This window comes from Meleagris gallopavo, chromosome 9 (genome assembly GCF_000146605.3).
Source record: "Meleagris gallopavo isolate NT-WF06-2002-E0010 breed Aviagen turkey brand Nicholas breeding stock chromosome 9, Turkey_5.1, whole genome shotgun sequence".
Lineage (NCBI taxonomy): Eukaryota > Metazoa > Chordata > Aves > Galliformes > Phasianidae > Meleagris > Meleagris gallopavo.
In genome coordinates, this window is record NC_015019.2 from 13151504 (window position 1) to 13172004 (window position 20501).

The 20501-nt window shown below is 40.3% G+C and overlaps 1 protein-coding gene across 5 annotated transcripts in view; it reads left to right on the forward strand.

Annotated features, from left to right (window-relative positions):
• Positions 1-20501, forward strand: part of DCX (doublecortin) — a 136741-nt gene that overhangs the window by 95969 nt on the left and 20271 nt on the right. For 4 of the 5 annotated variants that reach the window (XM_031554683.1, XM_031554684.1, XM_010715367.3 and 1 more), the window contains 2 exons: positions 10485-10587; positions 14365-14502. In XM_031554683.1, coding sequence (XP_031410543.1) covers positions 10485-10587; positions 14365-14502 — 241 coding nt within the window. The remainder of the gene's footprint in view (positions 1-10484; positions 10588-14364; positions 14503-20501) is intronic. The other variant, XM_031554686.1, reaches the window with a different exon arrangement.

Genomic DNA, 20501 nt, shown 5'->3' on the forward strand with positions numbered 1-20501 from the left:
AAAAAAAAAAAAAAAGCACTTTCATTTGAGAGGCTTTGGGACACTCATTTCAGCAGCCTTTCTGTATGTTCTGTGCAAAGTACTTTTTATCTCTCAGCCTGCTTAACATTTTTAATTTCTACCCTAATATGGTTTAATTCAGGACATAATGCTGAATTTTCCATGACTCTCTTAGCTGTCAGCTGAATTGAAAAGACCCGTTTAATTAGAAAAAAATAATAGCTTTATCCAAAGATTAACAGAAATTAGAGTGAAAACAAAATTGTTCTGATAGAGGGGGCATATGCGTTTGCATTAAATTCAGGAAATCTCCCAAAACACAAAGAACATGTTTAGAATTGTAATTAAGGAAGAAATTCTAACTCACTGAAAGAACAGCTTGATGGCAATTGTTACTTTCCCTTAGCTTGAATGTAGCATGTTACAATTTAATTTTTAAAGGACAGCACTTTTAATTCCCATTAATCTCTAAAATTAGCAGTGTAATAAAGATCCTTGCAAGCACTGGATTTTAACAAGTCAAAATGTCCTAAGGAACTTTTTTGAAATATTTTAACTACTGAGCAAAAGCTACAATGCCTATAAGTGGGGTGAAATGCAAAGCCAGTTTTAGCTACATACAGAATCAGCTGCATCTTTTGATCCCCTCCAAGAGTTGGGCTGACTTGGATCCATAGCCTGCAAATAAAGTTGCAGCTGGAGGACAGGACAGTTCATTTATTATCAGATTTTGGAGGTCTGTAATAGGAAGGGTGGCTTGAAGGTCCAATACTTCTTACTTGTGTCTTTTTTTCATTAATGTAGTCTGCAGTGAAAAATATTAGCTTTTTTATATCTCCTCTGGGGAAAAAGTATTTTGGATTTTGCAATTGTTGAACAAAACAGAGAGGGGCCTGTATAAAATATAAGCTCAGTGACACATCCAAAAATTAGTTAATAGACAAAGTATCTTTACATACAATGAAAACAGCAGGCATGCTTTTGAAAGACTGTTGTTGAAGACCTAGACCAAGGAACTCAGTGGAGAGGCTGCGATATAAGTGTGTGCATGAGGTAAATCGACAGAATAGTCTTGTCTGAACGAAAAGATTTTTAATTGTGACTGAGTTAAAGTTCATCTTCCCCTGGGAAAAAACCACATTGCCATAGTCCTAATCAATATATGCTTTCTACTCGACATGCCAGGGAAGACAAGGTTATCTGTAGAGAAGTGTGCTAGTGTGCTGCTGCCACTGTGCTGGGAAAAGTGCAGCCAGCTTAAAACCTGCTACCTTCAAAGTCAGTGGTGATGCCTGACTTGAACTGAAGTGTCCTCAAGCTCTCCTGAGGCGCTAATAATAATGGCAAGTCTGATGCTGATTTTACTTTAGTGCTTATTTTGGAAGGAGGCTACTGATGTCAGCAGGACACACGACAGCGTCAAATAGCTACAGTTCTCAGGCTGCCTCAGTGAGAAAAACACATCCACTTGTTGCATGGAAACCAAATCTGTTTGTATTAAATATGATTCCCTTTGTCACTCTGAGTGATTATCAAAGACAGAATTTCCTATCTTGTGTCGTCTTACACCACATCACAGAGGGACTGTAGGAACAAATCCTTCAATTTTGTACACCTGTGTAATCCTTCATTTTGCCAGAACTTTATTCTGCCTGAAGGCACCGTGCAGGGATGCCATCCCCTGCTTCCATGGCTATACAGTAGGCAATAGTTAGGCAGAATGGGGTTGCAAGAGCAATGGACATATCCCCATAAATTGGAAATGCATTAATAAATCAGTTCTTCTCCCCTGTGAAAGTTCATCTGCAGTCACTATAGCTGCAGTGCTGGGCTGAATTCCCTCACTATATCCACTTCACAAAGGAATCTCTTTTTTGTATCTGGCCAGTGTACTATACTTTGAAATGTTTGGGCTGAGAATTAAGTTCTTGATGCATCTAACCATGAAATAATTAACTGGTGGAAGTATTTTTATGTAGTGCTGGCTGGTAAGAGAAAGGAGAAGGAGCAAGGACATTTATATGACATTGAGGGACAGAAAAGAAACCCTTCCTAGGGCATCCATCTAGCAGATAAGGAAAGCAGAGATGTCATCCTAGTCTTTCAAGCAGACAGTGTGTACTGCATGTGTTTGTGGGAACAGCTTTAACAGCAAAAACAGTTGTACTTCCTCCGTTCCGTGCAGCTTCCACCTGAGTCTGCAGGCAGAGGGGTGGATATGGAGCTGCTTGTGCTGATCTCCTCATTCACCAGGCAGACATGGAAGTAAGGGAGTGTATGGAGAAAAGAGCTCCTTGGGGAGGAGCTCAGCTGCAAGGCTAAGTAAAGGCTTGCTGTTGGTCTCCTCCAGCCCCTCAGATCTTGCTTACAAGTGGAAAGTGCTTAGTGAAGCTGTTCACTCTGTTGGGCCTGTTGCTTGGCTAATGGCAGTATTATTTCTGTGCTCTTTGAAGATGGTGCAGTTGCTTATGGGCATGCATCCAACCCATTCAGTCCTGCTACATGGGTTTATGTTGCTGGGGTTTTTGAGTCTTTTGTTTTTTAATCAGGGTGAGGATCTATTTACCAATATCTCTCCACCACAATCAGTGCCATTGTTACAGTTAAATGAAATCTCGCACAAAGCTGAACAGCCTTTCTCTTTTATGAAGATATGCACAATAGGATCAGCGACAACTATAGGTTTTTAGGAGCTTGTTGCAGGAAATCTCATTAACTGGAAATTTCAGCCCATTGTTTTTTCAGCCTGACCTTGAGTAGGCTGACTGACAAAGGATGCCATTTTGAGCAGCACTGCTTGACTTTGGCCATATAGTCGTGCTACTTCCAAAATCTCTGATGCTCTTTTTTAAGTCCAGAAGTATGGTTTCCTCTCAAAAGTGATGAGAGGGAATGATTAGCAATAATGTTCTAAGAATTCTCTGGATTATTAAGTGCTCTCTGCGTGGGGGCAACTTGCGTTAGAAATCCTTTGCTATCTTCATCTGTTACCTAGGATGTCTGATTTTATGGTTCTCTGAGTGGAGAAAGGGTAATTTTTTTATATAATGATGTTGATGGGTGGGCTGCTCATGCCTCTGCCCTGCACAGCACATTTGTCCTTCACGTAATACCATTATGAATGCAAGAAAAAGCCTTTCTTCTAGGTAAAAAGAATGAACAGCCCGAATTTCTGTCTCATAGTCCTCTGCAAATGTATAGAGAATGAGCATAACAAACTAACCTTTCTACCAGGGGCTAATTGGATTTCACATGGTTTGGAAGCACCACTGATTTACCAGATATATTAAATTCACTTTTAATGTTCCTACTGGGTAGGTTGTCTGGCTATTGTCCTTCCCATCCCTACTTTTTATTCTGTTCTATTTTGAACTGCTCTATTTCCAATACTTAAATAAATACATACTTTGTGCTGCAGCCCTTTTGAGAGCAGCAGTTCTTCTAGCTTGAAGCATTACAAGCTGTTTTATATATACATGCATGAATATTTCTTACTCCATTTGAATAAGCAATCACAAAATGAGTCCAAATAATGCATATTGGTTAGAAGTTGGTGTCCCTACTCTGCTTCAGTCACAATATAATAAAATATTCCAAGTGGCCATAAAGCTCTCATAATCAATGTACTGTGCTATGCAGCCTAATGGAGAAAATCTGCATTTTTCATTGACAAAAAAATGTTAAGTAGGAGAAATGATGGAAAGTGGTGTAAAAATTCCCTCATGCATCAAAGAAAGCATTGGTCTTGCTGTTTTGTGCAGAATTTTTTCTCCTGAATGTGAGCCATGGGTCTCCATGAATACGAGAGAAAGCTGAGGTCTCTGACTAACATTTTAAAGGATGGAAGTCTCACTTCAGGCTTTTGCAGACTGAGCAAATTATGTGAGCTGAGATGTAGACGGTGGAGATGATTTTTTCTTCCCCTCACAACGTGCGCTGCATTGTGAGGGGCCAGCATGACCCTGCTTGTGACAAGCTTCTACAAGGGTGTCTGGCACAGAGCAGAGATGGAGGAACAGATGACCAAGTCCCCTTCCCTTACTGCAGGGTATCTCAGAGAGGGTCCCCCAAGGCACTATAATTGCACTTGCATCCCTGGGCTGGGCTGGCATGCTGGAGTGCTCCCATTCCATTTGTGGAAACCAACATCCATGCTTTTTCTGCTCATCTTTCTATTGCTTATCCATTTTAAGCAGCGTTTTTTCCTAAAAACAGATAAGTAATTTTCTTTCTGTGAATGCAAATGTGGAATCTATTGAGTGGGCGTGTGCATGCTTTAAAGAAGTAATTGAATCCAAACATCCCTTATTTTTAAATGCAGGAAACCCGAATCTAATAAAATGTAAATCAATTCAGTATCTGCTTTGGGTTTGCAGTCTTCAGACTGTTACAAAAAAAAACCAACCCTGTATTAAGTGCTGTACATTCCAGTATTAACATCTTTATTTTCCATTATGTCTGCTTAACCATTAAATCTGAAATCTTTTTCTTTCTGGACATGTGGTGAAAAGCTTGTCAGAGAAGAGAAAGCAGTTCATTTAAAATCCATTCAGCATGTCCATTCATTCCTGATATTCACTCTGACACATGACCTTGCTGACTCTTCTTGTGGACAAGCCTGTATATGTTTGGTTGCTGTACCATGCTTTTTTGATTGCGTGCACACAACTGATTAATTGTACAGCAGGGCTGCCTTTGTGATTTAGAGTTGTGTTTATTCAGACATGAAATAAGCATACCACTGCCAATTTGACTTTGAGTGCAGGTGTTGGAGTACAAGTAAGTCCATTGGATTTCCCATTTGAGTTTAAACTGAGTTAAAGCACGGTTTAGTTATGTTCTCACCTTAGTAAACTCCCAGTGCCTGTTTAGCTGCTAGTCCTGCTTCTTCACCTCCACCTAGCACTTGAGTGTTGAGTGAGAAAGGACATCAGCAAGCTTCTGAAATGCATTGTGTTCAGCTAACAATTTTATATCAGTTATGAAAGTACCGTCAAAAATGCCTTAGCAAATGCATTTCTTCCCTTTATTCTGCTCTTAATAGGCTTTATGTGTGCATAGCATGCAAATTGGATTCTGGCCTTAAAAGAAACTGTTTCTGAAGACAATTTTCCCACACTCAACTCTGGAGGCTTCTAGGCTCAACTAGTATGATGATTTTTAGAAATCAAATAGACATCTCTTTTCTTTGAGCACAACTATTAGATCTGCAGAAAATTAAGGAACAGTTTGAAGATGGCTATCGCTTTCTGTTCTGCCATGTAAATTCCTAGCAAGAAGGTTATTACAGAGGGAAGAATTAATTTTTTTTTTTATGACTAAGGGAGAAAGGAACAGAAGAAATCTTGCCCTGGCTCTTTTACCCTAAGACTTACACAGAATCAAGCAGTTGGTTAAAGATAGAAGTCCTGAGATGGGATATGGTCAACCCCTAAGTCAAACTTGTGATTATGTCATTCCAAATAACCTTTGCCAGATCTCTGCTAGCCATTTAAGCAGAGATCTTTGCTCATTCCACAACATAAGGAAGAGATGGAAAATGTGAGGGCAGGAGTACATACATAAATCACTATTCTGAATAATCACCAGCTACAGCATCTTTTCATTTATCTTTCAGCCTGACCTGGCCCTGTCAAGCTAAAAATAGGAACCTTTATTAAAGGCATTTCTCAGAAAGGTGAAGAAGACAGTTCAGTTAACCCCCCTGGTGATGTATCACTCTTCATACACACTCTCCGTGTTCTTGACAAATGGTGATGGCCAATCCAGGCTACTGGAGGTCTCCTGCCTAAGTGGCAGAGCTCAGTCCAGCAGTGGCAGCGCCTACAATGCAGCTGGAGCCGTTGTTACTGCAGTGACAACCTTCACACTGCCAGTAGTAGAGTGACAGTGAGGCAACACGTTACCATGTGTACTCTGCAAACTGTCATTCTGCAGGTTATGAAAGGGAACAAAAAGCGCTTGTTTAGCATAACTCCCTTATAAAGCTCAGGAGGTTTCTGCACTGGTAGGTGACACAGACTAAGTCTTCAGTCTTTTGATCTGTAATTCTTTTCAGTTATTTCATTTATTACTGAATTGCAATTTTGAAATGCTCCTGCTGCTTCGTGGAGGATGGTAGGACTAGCTGGTTATTCAGCTGCACACCAATATCCTGCATATTCACCACTCCTTTTCCAGGCAAATCTATATTAGAGACATTTCAGCAAACAGCGAGCTCACTTCTAGCTCCATTTTGTGAAATGGTTTGTTCTACACTGCTGTGTTAAAATGAACTAGAAGGCTCAGCATTGCTCCAAAGGTCGTATCTTTCCTTTTCACAATTAAAATGGCTGCAGCAGACATTATTGGAGAGTCAGTGCAGAAATCCCCTCCTGGAAATCCTAACTGCATTGTTCTCTCAGAGAAGGTTTTTCTAATATACACACAGAAGGATTTCATTTAATGAGGAAAGAAACCACGTTTAAAGAAAACCCAAGGAACTGTGAATGGTCTTGTGCTCCCTAGAATTTCTTGATCTCTACTGACTTCTGTGTCTTCCCTAATATATGCTGTAAAGTTTAAAAAAACACCAAAACTTGACACAAAGAAAAATGTTACCAGCAAATCTATTAGAAAGAATTACTTTGTAAGAAATAAATCTGTGCCTCATCTACTGGAGTGTGAAGATTTAACTTCCTTTATTGGCTCTGCTTAAGCTGCAGGAAATGGAGAGAAAACATTTCATGCAATGTGATCCTTTCTATGTCAATATTATCATTTCAGTCTTGAATTTCAAATTAAATATTATCTTTCTTTAAACAAAGGCTTGGAAATAAATGTTATTTATTCTCTCAACTGTAATTATATACGCAGGTTTAATTTTCCACTATAGATAAAATTAATAATAAAATTTGCAGATTCAAAAAGACAACATCTTACTAATTTCATGGATGCCAGTGCCATTGCAAATTGTGCATAAGAACATAAACACAGCCACCATTTTCAGGTAGCAGCACAGGTCTGTGCAGTAGCAGAGTGCTATCATTTTTCTGCCCTGCGCTTTAATGAGTTGATAGCTAACAGCAAAAGGAAGCATTTAAAACAATGATTTTCAGGTTGTCCACTGGGGTAATTTTTTTTAGGGTTTTCATGGTGCTCCAGACCAATTATTGGATATAATTAGAGCAGTTGATTGGGGTAAGCTAAAGCAGAACATGTACTTTTAAAATAGTCTACAGTGCCTGGGGAGAGGCTTGTAGTATTTTTTTTTCTTCCTGAGAAAATGTGAGAAAAAAGGCTTTCAAAGAATAGAGATGAGAAGATTCTTAAGGTTATTCTGGAGTCACAAAAATCCCCTGAGCCAGCTAATGCAAGGTAGAAGTTCAGTACTGCTGGGCAAGGACGGCCCTGGTGTTTCCACACTGGCTGATGAGGTTTCCAAGCAGCTGTCCCAGCAGAGCAGCTCACAGTTCCTCTTCCCGGCTCCGTGCCCTGCAGGGATGTGTATGTCTGGGGCTGCTCTCCTGGTGTTTTTCATCTCCTGCCCACATTTAGGTTTGGGAGCAGTAAGATCCAGCACTTAAGTCGTATGTTTTCACAAAGCAAGTTTATTCTAGCAACTTTATATAGACAGTGACGCATATGGAGTATGCTTCAGGGACATACAGCGATGACCAAGGATTTAAGTTTAATAAACAAAGGGTAAATAGGAAATACTATGTACAATGAAGAGAAGCAATGTGTCTAACTTAGAATTACATGAAGTGACATTATTTTCTGAATTTTTAATGTTTTCCATTGTTTGGTGAGAGAGGGGTGGGATTTTGTCTGCCTTTCCTTACAACAGGAAACAAAAGAGAATGAATAAAACAAATACAGAAGTTATTGTTTCCTTAATATCAGGAGTACAACAAATGGGTTTTGTGATTTATCTATCAGCCTCCAGTGCTCAGCCAGTTTGCTGGTCACAATTATAAAACATACATATTAATCTACTACTTGAAGGGGCAAGAATGCAAGAAAAATAATTGCAAGTATCTCTGCTTGATATGATATCATATTTGTCCTTGTGCAGCTGGCACGTTAGACACTTGATCTGAAGGCCTCCTTGGTTGCCTGGATTTTCTTTTTGCTTGTGGTAATGGGCAGCCCAAGGACAAAGTATACCCTTTGACTTGGAACCTGGAGAGGGCGAAAGCCCCCCTTGGTTCTTTCTGATTTCATCTAAAAGCCTGTGGGTTTTTTGAACCCTTATGTCGTGATCTAGCTTTGCACAGCAGTTTCCATGCAGAAGAGTGAGCTAAGCAAACCACGAGTCTTTTCCGTGGTATACGTAGGGTACTTAGAATTCAGATGGGAATGTGGGTATTGAGCCAAACCCAATTATTTGCAAATGAATCAGTGGCATGCACCCTCAGGGAGGGCTGTAATAGCAAGTGCTCGTTTGAAATGTCACCATTCTGTAGGGGAATTCTCAATAAGTGATGTGTTAACTATTTTCATCCTAATTTCAGGCAAATAGCAATTGCAGCTCACTGAGTTTGTAAAGAAAATTCTGTCTTTGATCAATGCCATTGCAGATTTCATCTTGCTCCATTTCGAAAGTCGTGCAGATGTGAAAAGGAGGCTTTCCATTAATGTTTGGCATTGTAAACAGAGCTGGCACTCTTAATCAGTGCTTTAATTATGCATTATATTAATCAGTGTGAAATACGGAGCCCTCTTTGGATAGCCAAAAGCCTTCTTTATATTTTATTTATTAGAGCTTGAAATTAACTTTTCACAGTCCAGCTCCAATAGATCAGTAGATATGGAAATTCAGCTCTGTCTACAGTATGTTCCTCCACTGCTGTCTCCAGGGCTCTCCCCAGTTCCTTGCAATGCGTGTGACCTCTGTGAAGACCACAGTGGCTAGACATGGCAAAACACTGGACCTCAACAATCTGAGACCTCTATTATAAATGTTGTTGCCAGTACTGCAGTCACTTGCAGTGGTCCTGTGAAAAAGCTGCATTTTTTTGTTTTGTTTACTTATTTCCAGCAGGTGCAGGCCTGTGCTCCTGGGCTCACCCAGGTGCACAGCTGTGCTGTCAGTGGGCTGATGCTGGAGATGTCCCATGCTTGTGTGCTAGCACGTTTTCCTCCTCCTGACACAGTACTTAATCAGTAGGTGGCTGGGATGCCAGGACCCTGGGCTAAACTCTCAGCAGTCAGTTGTGTACAGGCACTTTGGTGTCCCTTGAGCCTATGGAGGCTGTTTCTGTACTGAGCATTTGCGTTTTGAACACAAAAGGTTTGATGTTGGACTTTCCAAAGTGTTTTTTCCCCTCTTAAAAATAAGTGCTACTTTGCACTTCATGAAAGTTTTCAGAGGATTCTGTAAAGATGGAAAAGCATCATCTTCCTTTGCCTCAAAAGAGCACCTGTCAGCTTGCCAGGAGTCTGATTAATTTTCTGCAATATACTGATGAAAAATCTGGGTATTTAAGGTTCTCCCTGAAGAGCAGTGATGTGCACATTCTCCACATGTTCTTGCACTGAGATGACTTGAATTAACTTTAGGTACTGAAGATAGCAAAATAGCATTATCGTGAGGTAATGTGTAATTACCACTGGTTCCAGTGGAATTACGCTTAGCACAGTTATCCTGCTGCTGTTGTGTAATTGCATTCATTATTTCACTGGTAACTGTGCAAATTGCCATTACTGTACCTGTGTAAATATCAGAATATGTCATTATTCACAGTGTAGCACCAAGAAAAATGAATGTTGAATGGCCACCAGCAGTGCTGTCCTTGCTGATACAAACGGTGCACAGTTTTTCCCAGTTTTTCAGGCCAACTGCTGCACAAGTGCTGGGGGGACATGGGAAAGGAGAGAAGGCAGGTGGAATTAAGGTTTTCTGTCCAGCTCTGCTGGTCCAAAGGGATTCATAGAATCACAGAATGACCTGGGTTGAAAAGAACTTCAAAGATCATCTAGTTTCAACCCCCCTGCCATGGGCAGGGTCACCAACCACTAGACCAGGATTACCTGCTAATGGTTTTGGAGACACCTTCTATAGGAACATGCTGTGCCCAGCCACTCTTCTTAGCAGTCCTTGAGTTTCTAGGCTCTGTTGGTACTGAAATACCCGTCAGCATGGGCAGTGGTGACAGCCGTGCTTACCAACCCAGCGTGGGGGCACCCTGCTTATTATTTTAGAATTAGCTCAGGAATGCCTGTGTCATTCATTAGGATGGCTAACATAGCCTGTCAGCTCCCAAAGGATTGGAAATTCCATACTTCATTGGATTTTGCAGGGTAGTTACATTTTTTCTTTTTTTTTCTTTTTTATAATTTTTTTAATTACACTGTTCCACTTGATTTGCAGGAAGCAGGACCATGTAAGTGTGGAATTGGGGAGCAGCAGAGAGGCAGTGCCTTCCTGTTTAAATTTAAACTGAGCCATGTCAGAATGTTGCCAATTAAAAATAAAATGAATGACTTTGCTCTCTCTATAGGTGACCTGTCTCCACGATTTCTTTGGGGATGATGATGTGTTTATTGCCTGTGGTCCCGAAAAATTCCGCTATGCACAGGATGACTTTTCTCTGGATGAAAGTGGTAATGTTGAACACACACTGTTCTTCAATCTGTTCTTACTTGACTTCCATTCATTTGCTTGTAATAGGTAAAAGTACTGCATGCTTCTGTTCTTTTCTATATGACCCAGTACATGGAATTCAGCATCCTTTTGTGACACAAAGTACAGTCAGTGGATATTGTAATTGGGCAAACAGGCTGGGATAGCCCATTTCAAAACAGACGAACTCCTCCATTCTACCATCATTTTTACATTAATTACAAAATCTGGTACTACATATCCTTTAAACTTGTTCAAGTTCCAATCAGATTGAAACATTTTTGAGAACTAAGCAGTAGAAGACTAATCTCTATTTTCCCACTTGGAACACAAATACACACAGTTTGTCACTCTTGTCCTTAAGTACACGTGTCAACATAAAAAATGGGAACGAGCACAGTTAAAAAGAAAAATCATTCCCCATATTACTTTCTTCTGTTGATTAAAAAAGGAGGGCAATGTTTGTTAGGTGGGACTTGGACAGCACCATCATTTGTCCATGTTATGATAGCAACCAGAGATCTGTAACGGTGTGAGTCTTTTTGATCAATTAAACCACAGAATCTCTGATTTCACAGAATATGCAGAGCTTGCTTTTAGGAGTTACTCTACCTGGCAACTGTATGTACCAACAGCACAGGCTGTTTGCTGGTGCCAGCAAGTGCAGCAAGAGTAAATGAATGCAGCTGTGACCATTTAAACTGGAAGAAAATATGGCTTCCAAACATTACTTACAAAAGCTTTTAGGTATACTGTGTAAGGAACAGAAACTACCTGCTATCTTGTATGCTACAGACTGGCTCAGCGTTGAAGACTTAAGAGAACTTTTGCTGTCTACCAAGAGGCAAAGCAGCCTCTAAACTTCAAACACTGCCTTTTTATGACTCCTTAGCAAGGCTGGATTTATTTGATGCTGGTACTTCAGACCTGTGTACTCCAGATGAACCCATTTGGTGGTCTTGGGTATTTCAAAGTTTCCAGGAGTCAGCTGAAACTTTGCAGACAGAGAATAAAGCCTGCATCAGGCTGGTGAAGCAATCTGTAATGTGAGCTTCATATTTTATTTTAACAGTCTGGAGTTGAGTCAGCTCCACAGGGAGTTCTACATATAAAGCAAATTGCACGTAATCCTAGCAGAACAACTTCATGGGAAGCTCAGCTCTCTGCCTACACTCCTGGTTTCTACTACTTTTTCCAGCTTGGATTTCACTAACAAAAGTATGCCAAGCTTGCTGTTGGGCAGGTACTGAGCATCTGCAGCTCTCTGTTGTATTTTCAGGAGAGTGGGGATACCCTGCACTTCCCAAGAAACAGACGAGGAGCTATTAGCCAGCAGCATTTTCCCATTATCCACCCATCATCGTTCTTTGTTATGAATCAGATGCTGCAAAGAGAACCTGAGGTCTTGTGGATGAATGTCACTTATTAAAATCTCTTCTGTCATGGATACTTTCTCTTTCCTGTTGGGATGACATGTACTTGAATTGCTGGCTATTATGTTCACTCTGGCAGGACATCAGGAAACAAAAAGAGAAATACCATGAGAGGATTATGTCATCTCTTTCTTTCTGACTGCCCACCACAGCTTCTGCCTGTAATCCCTGTTGCTAAGCACCTTCCAGATGTTTCTGCTCTGTCTCATTCATACTGGCTGGCTTCAGCATCAGCACACTGAAATGTCACACCCCACAATGCTAAGAGGCCTGCTTATACTGATGTCAGCACAATCAGATGTCCACATTTATTACCTTGTTGCAAGGCATACAAATGCTCAGTAATTGCCTTTGGTGTGCTGACACTTGCTGATGGCTGAGCTGGAGAAATTCATCAGAGTCAGCATTTCTGTGCTGGTAAATGCGAAGCTGAGCTTCTCTGCAAGGAATTATCCTTTGGGGAGAAAATAAATTTGAATAAGCTCTTGAAAAAAGGCAACAAAATATTTTCACTTTTTTAGGTTTATATTTTAGGGAGCAATTTGGATGACTAAATACTGATGTAACACACTTTTAAATTCCCTTGGTTTCTTAGAAACCCATATCTGGTGCACAGACAATTGCTGATCCAAGTGTTACACTCTTTTGTTAAGCAGCTACATGTAAAAGCCTTGAAAAACATTACTTTTGTAGTGCCTGAAGATGATTGTCCCCCATGTTTTGGTTAGGCTGACTAACACCAGAAGCAGTTATTTGCACATTCTTCCAAGTGGCTATCTCAGACTGCCTCATCAAACATTATTATTTAGAACCAAGGACATAAAAAAATGGGGATATTTCTGTTCTGAAGCCCTACAAGACCTTCTGTGGCATCATCTATGAGAAGTACCTTAGGAAAACAAAACAAAACAATTTCTATCCCTTATTTACAGTTTCCAGAATCTGTTTATTAGGAGAGAGAATAAACTTAATATGGGTTTAATAATTACCATGCAACATCCCTGGAGCATAGGGAATCATCCCATCTGGAAGAAGAAGAGACTGACTCTTGACTGTCTGAGAATGAGGAAAGCCTGGGGAAAAGGTTTAGGGCAATTACATTTTCATATATATTCTGACATATAAATAAAATAACACATACGTTTCGGTCAGACAACTTGTTTTCAATTGACCAATTATGTATCCATCCAGTATATTCTGCTTTAGTTAATTCCCATTAAGAATGCCAATGAAGGGGATTCTCAGTGCAGTCCATGCATGCTGAGCTGAGCTTTTCTATAAAAATCTTCCTGTATGTGGAATATCTAATTCACATCTTTCAAAAAGACTTGTTTTCCATGTGAGGACAATTGCTTATAGGAGATGAGACCAGTTAGACTTTGACAGAGAGGGAATTCCTTTTTATTGCCAATTTCTTAACTGAAGTAAGTTAACTTTGGGAAGACAAAGTACTTTCTCTATCAGTTCTCAATGTAAATAAACCCTGGTTGTGAAGACCCGAGATGCCTGAAATCCTGGAACACATACAGATTTGTTAGCATTTCAGATCCCTTCTGCACAACACTGTAGATCATGTTTACATTTTCCCCTCCTCCTGGCTGGTTTATTTTTTTAACAAAACACAGTTGGGGCTCTCATCTGCTCATGCATTTAAACACATGAATCTACTGCATTTGCTTATGTAAACCTTTCTGAAAAAGATGACTAACCAGCACAAAGGGTGTATTTTGTAAAACCATTTTGTTGTCTTTGCTTTCCACATCTGTAAAGGGCAGCCTGATGAAAACACAGAAAGAGCGTGAAAGGGCTGAAAGCCTCCTAGGTCACAGGTCCCATGCACCACTTATCTTTAAGTCGTGCTATGAGCTGTTTGCTGGCTTTATACACCTGCATAAACAGTACTCATTGTTCCTACTGCTAGGTCTTCATGGGAGAGTTTTGCAGATTAACTGGTTTTTGACCTCTTCTTTCCTCACTAAATGCTGACTATTTTCATTTTGGTCTCTAGTTGGTGGGCATCAAGGCAAGGGGAAGGGTAGAAAACCCTTGGTAGGGCACACGTACAAAAATGTTCCCTGCCACAGAGAGAATCCTCATTTTAATGTACAGTCTCAGTGCCTCCTCTAGAGGCTCTTCTTTTTGACCTGTCCCTAAAATGTCTCATTTTTACACTGGAAATGCCAGTTTTCCCATTAGTGTTGAAGTTTTCTTACAGCTTTTTGGAAACAGAAAGTCACTAAGCCACCCATGAGTGTTTCACAGCTAGTGCCCATAGGCTGTGAGAGTAGATAGGGACATAACCATGGTTACTGTCTCTTTCTTTAGAGTGCCGGGTGATGAAAGGGAGCCCTGCAGCTGCCACGGGCAGTAAGTCATCTCCCACCCCTCAGAAGAGCTCAGCAAAGAGTCCAGCCCCAATGCGCCGGAGCAAGTCTCCAGCTGATTCAGGTAACCATCAAGACGGTGAGTGATTGTTTTCTGAATCTTAACTCTACTCCAGATGAAAACACGTAGTGTGTGACTTTGAAAACACTGTCCTTGGATGTTTGCATTTGAGACTTTGGCATATATTAAACACAAGATGATATTGTTAGCATACGGGATCACTAAATAAATATCGGAGAGGAAATCTCTGGTTAGTTAAGTGGAGTCATGGCTTTGGGATCGTACCACCCACAGTCTCACAGCCTCTTGCTCTAAAAAACAATTTAAAAGGAAAAGTTTCCATTTTGCAGGCAGGAAATTGAGGTTTGCAGTGCTCTTGTATGTTCCCTGTAGCTACAGACTGATTTGGAATAGCCTCTTGTGTAATGCAAATGTTAATTACTGCACAAGTCAGAAATGTCCTCTCTTAATCACCATTTAAAGAAGACAAGTGACCTTGCAGTTGAGGATCTGGTGATGGGCTTATTGACGTGATAGAGACATTCACTCAGTAATGGAAGAGAAAGAAAATGGTAATCCTCATTCACTGCAGCAGCTTTCACCATTTGAAATGCTGCCCTGCCTCTTCAGTATTAACTGGATTGGCAATATAGCACACATGGAGAGCTGCAGAGCCTGTAGATTAGAGACCTGGCTGGTAATTGGTAGTTTTTAGACTCGTACAATGAAGAGAGCAAGACTCTAGGTGTATCATCTGTTCCGCTGTTCTTTCCAAAAGAGAGCCAGGAATAGGTGTTCATTAAAAAGGCCAAATCACAAACTAAGCATTTCAAGATTCTACAGAGCTTTATAAATTGAATTCAAAATTCAAGTGACCCATAGTATTATCACAGGCTAAAAATAAAGCAGAAATTGCTTTTCACCTTCATGGAAACCCATTGCATATTACACGTAGACACCACAAAACAGTTGACCCTTCAGTAGACATTGGATTATTTGATGTAAAATTCTCCTAGTGGTATTCAGTAAGATTTTCCCCATTAAGCAGTTAATTTGTTTGGGGTCTCTTGATGTTCTTTAGCTACTTAAAAAGATGATGTGAAAAAAATGTGAAATTTGCTGGCACATGCCAAGACTCTGCTTTAAATAATTCCTTCTCTGTAAGGATTCTGCACTCATACAGTTTTCCATCAACATTCCAGTATTTGCTTAAACTTGAGTTTACTGTGATCTATGAAGTTTATAGAGAAGAAGTTGCGTGGTGGAGTCGTGTGGGTGCATTTAAGATGTAATTGAAAATCTGTTGTAGAATTAAAAAAAAAAATCTCCTATTCAGCAATCTGGAAGTCAGGCCATGCGTGAGTTGAGACAGCATTTAAACTCCATAAGCATCAGGTACTAATTGCTACCAGAAGAAGACTTTATTACATGAGTGTATAGTCTTATGTGAAATGACAACTATTGTGTTCCTGATTTTGACTCACGGAACAAAACGGTGAGTCATCTGATGAAGCTTAATGAATAATTAGTTTGAGCCTTTCAAAGGGAGATTGATTAAAATAACCAGAAATGTCAAACAATAGCCAGCTCCTGGAATTAAGGCCTGTAATGAAGGACAAATCAGGTTTCTTTAATTCAGTTAGACAAGGATCTTTCGTACTTTTCTGTGATTACAGTACATGAAAAATGGCAGCCTGTTTTTTTTAATGAGAATAGAAAATGACTGAACTCTTTGTGTGATGGAAGGTTAATAAAAGATAGTTGTTTTCTTGGGACAGAGACAAAAAAAAAGAATACTACCATCTTATGTTGTTTCCTCTTGACTTTGTAATAAAGAAAGTAGGTGTGCACATTACCTGAGAGTCAATATTTATGTAAACAAACAGCAAGCTTAGCTGAGTTTTAAAGTTATCACATTGAAAAAGGCAGGGAATACTGAGTGAAGCTTGATTAACAAAAGATAATCTGATCCTTTTTTCCCTTCAAAATTCTCACCTATTTCTTTTGTAAAAGGATTTTGAAGCAGTTTTATTTCAAGTATGTTCAGTATATTTCCCATGTGTTTGATCTCCATACATTTGCACTTTTTGTCTTTGCTGTCTTTTACTCTGTTGTGATTGTCATATCAGAACTCGGAGTTTCTTAGTTTTTAATAATTAGATTTTGTTATTTTCAGTTGTTATCTCTGTAGTATTTTTTATCCTTTGAGAAATCTATCGGTAATAATTTAAATACAGATTCTGAGGTGAGTCTCCAAGGTGCTTGAGTGGAAGAAGGCTGAACCTTCCCTATTACAAATTACATTATAGTGGCAGAAAAAGGTGTTATTTTATTTATTTTCTCATTTTACAAAGGCTGCTCTGAAAGTAATGCCTCCTATTTTATAATGTTGGCCCACAGCTTCAGCGATGGATGGTGGTGGTACGGCAGTAAAGGTTGAACCTTCCCACCAATATCCCATTACATGTTGTTGCCGTGCGACTCATGGCAGCAGTGGGACAGTCTGACAGCATGATGTGAGATGCTGAAGTGCAGATGAAGCAAAGAGGTGGAATTGAATTGCACTGTGTGAAAAAAATGACACCCACTGCCATTCCTTGATGCTTGCTGAATGTTTCCGGAGACCAAACAGTGGGTGTGAGCACAGTAAGCTGTGGGTCACCTCTGCTAGTGCAGAGTTTTACAAGTGCAGCATGTAGGCTCTTGTTAATGGCTGGTAACTGTTGAAAGTGTGTAATTAATGGTGGTAACTGTGCTGAAAAACAGAGTGTTGTAGCGGAAAATTTGCCCTATCAAATATTGGTATTGTGCTCTTTGTATCTGTTGTAATTTTCATGGAAATATATAGGAGGTATTACTTTCAAATAAACCTACGTAATTATTCCATTTCCCTTCTAAAATCTAGGGGGAAATGGTACATAATTTATCAGCAGTGAAAATGAGAATGCAGCGCATGTACATTTGGACAGTGATCAGTTGCATTCACCAGGGCATTTGCAGTGCCCACACAGGCAGCTGAGGCTAAGATTGTGCATGCATGGCTGTGCTGCACTCCTTGGCAGCAGCTCCTATGCTGCCTGTAGGTAGTGGACAGAAGTATTAGCTCACTGTTACAGCACAGAGAGAACAGAAAACACTCCTTTTGCACAGCTTGTTAGTGGTGCTAATTCTGACAGCACAAAAGCACTGCATACATTTCCCTCACCACTCACTGTAGGAACATGTCTGATCTTTCTGTGTCAGCACAAATAAAACCTCATTCAAATCTATGGAAATGCTCTGTGCCCAAGTAGCAGCAGCTACCCTTCACACAGACCGGGGTATTTGGGCACTTGTGTTTGACTCCAGTCTCTTCCACTGATTGCACAGCTTTGAGTACATATCTAAGTTGTTCAAGCCTTCTTTACCAATGGGTTGTCCAAGCAGTGCTACCAATCCATATACAAGCTGTGTAACCTACTCATGGAATCATGCACAAAAAAGCTTTGAGAATCTTCGTTTTGGGCTTTTTATGTATTCTGAAAGCATTTATAGAATAATATTGCTAAAACCAAAACTATCAGCTCTCAGATTGCCAGAGGCAAGATGCATCTCTATCATCAGTGACTGCAGTGACAGCAGCATGTACTCCAGGCCTTCCAGCAGAGGTAACCCATTTAGCAGCAAGGCTACTACCTGCCGTCCAGTTGACCAGGGACTGTTTCAGTAACCTGCACACTAACACAGTCATTCCATTTATTCTGTCTTGCTGCAACAAAGTTTCAATGTACGCAGATGAATTAATACCACTGTGTGGCCTGACGCTGTGTTAGCCATTGTCGTAGGCTGCATAGATTCCCATGTAAGCTGACACGTTTCCAGCCTGGAAGCATTCTGTGTTAGGGATCCACCTTCTGTGCAGATGATTTCTGTTCCTCTTTGCTCTTTTTGGTTTTGGCTATGGATTTGGTGATCTAATTTCAGTAAGAAACAAAGGACCTGCTTTAAATAACTTTCTGAGAGAGCCATAGAGTACTGCTGGACGGAGCTCAGTTTGCCCTGATGACACCCAAAACTTGACTGCTGGCTGTGGTGTCTGGGGACACCTCTGAGTCAGAATGATAGCAGTGTGCAGAAGGAGGTATATGTAACAAGTTTGTAAATCCAGCACTGAAAAGGAAGCAGTTTATAAGACATATAATTACTCCTATTGCCAGCTGGATATGAATTCTAATGTATTCTTAGGTGACCCTGTTACAGCAGTCCTGGTAGCAAGCCACCCAAGTAGATAAGTGATCAGATCCCATTCCATAATAACAAGGATTGACATGGAGTAACAGAAAACACAAGCAAATCATTTGTTAAAAATAATCAAGACAAAAAGCTATGGACAGAAGTGGAGCTACATGGAGTACCAGCTCCAGCTGCAGTGATGCAAGTTCACTGGTTGAGTTGCTACCTTCTGCTGGAGGCAATTTGCCTTCTGCCTAGACATGTCAGTGCCTTGCTGTGAAAAGCTCAATTCCCTCTAGGCAGCCAGAGCCCTTCAGCTCCAGTGATACTCAAAAAATGAGATAACCAATCCACAGAAACGTCTTAAACACTGTTTTCTTGGTATAGTACTTTTATCTCTTTATTTACTATATGGTCATTTAAATAAATGAATGAAGATGGAATGACTGTTACGAGAAGATACTGTAGCTCTGTATTCATGCTACTGTGTCCTGCAGCAGCTCACAGATGTTATGTGCTGGTGTAATTGAGAAAACCCTATAGTAATTCTAAGGTATAGTGGATATGAGGCAGCCCCCTAGTACTGTGTAGGAGGATGGATGAAGGTATTGTATATGGTCCATGAAATTTAAATGGAGCAGTGTCAAAATGGAATTTGGGAAGATTAGTACAGACCACTCCAATAAGAAGTCAAACTGAACAAAAGACAGAGCTAAGTCTTGAGGAATACAGTGGTAAAAATGGTCATGCTATTTGCCCTTCTTTGTTCTAAAAAACTGAATTTCTTACAGTAGCTCACATAACAAGCAAGAGTTCCATTGTACAAGTACATGTTCTGTGGTAGGAGAGTTTTAAATCCAGTAGAATCTTAGTTCTATGCAGTTCAGAGCCGCAGGTACCTGAGCTGAAATTGAGGATGTCCTTTCCTCATTTTTGCCTTGATTTTCCTGAGCATCCCTATGAGCAGAGATCTAAGGCACTGCTAAAGGACTTTCATTTCTTACTTCTCTAATGGGAGAGTTTGGACAGAGGGACAAAAGCATATTCACAATGTAGCAGCAATTAGCAAAACAGATACAGAACGTCAGTCTGTCCTGAGAGCAGATCTGGCTCCCCAGGGTCATTATCTATGAATATGTCGAAAAGGCAGCAGATGTCTTTTGGATCACACATGAGATAGAGCAGCTTGTAATCCCACTTGTGCTTACTTACTTTCTGCTAGCTGACAATCTTCAGTATGCATCCAGCAGACAGATCATCCTCACCAAACGTGATTAAAAACAGGTGCCAACAGTGCAGAGCTGAGTTCATTGTTAGGAGGTGCCTGAGAGAAGGATGCCTGTGCAATCTAAACTCTTCGACTCCTAAATAAGTGCTGCAATGGAGTCCTTACAAAGTTTCCCAGATACTTCCGCCCTGCAGGGCAGGATGGCTTGTGCTCACTAAATGCACTGTTATTTCTACGTTGGCTTTGTGCTCTCCTTGTTCCCTTATTTCCTCGGCAACTCTCTAAAACATGACCAGGACAAAATTATCCCTGTATTCCATGTTTTTCTTCTCTTATGATACAAGAGCATGTGATCCCCAAACCAGAAATTCATCCATAGGACCTGAGAACCCCAGTGGAGCAAGGAGCATTAGCCATGTTTTCTAAGCTGGGAGAAAAAGAGATATCTCCACAGATTTTAACCCTTATTGTAATCTTTGGTCCTTGCTATCTCCAGTTCTGTTCATTGATAGAAACATCACTAAGCTCATTTAGAGGTCATGGTGCTTTATCATTGCTGTAAATTCAGATCCAAAGCTTCAGTCAGCCAAGCAAGCCTGAGCAGCACTCAAGAAACAGTAATAAATGAGAACCTGGG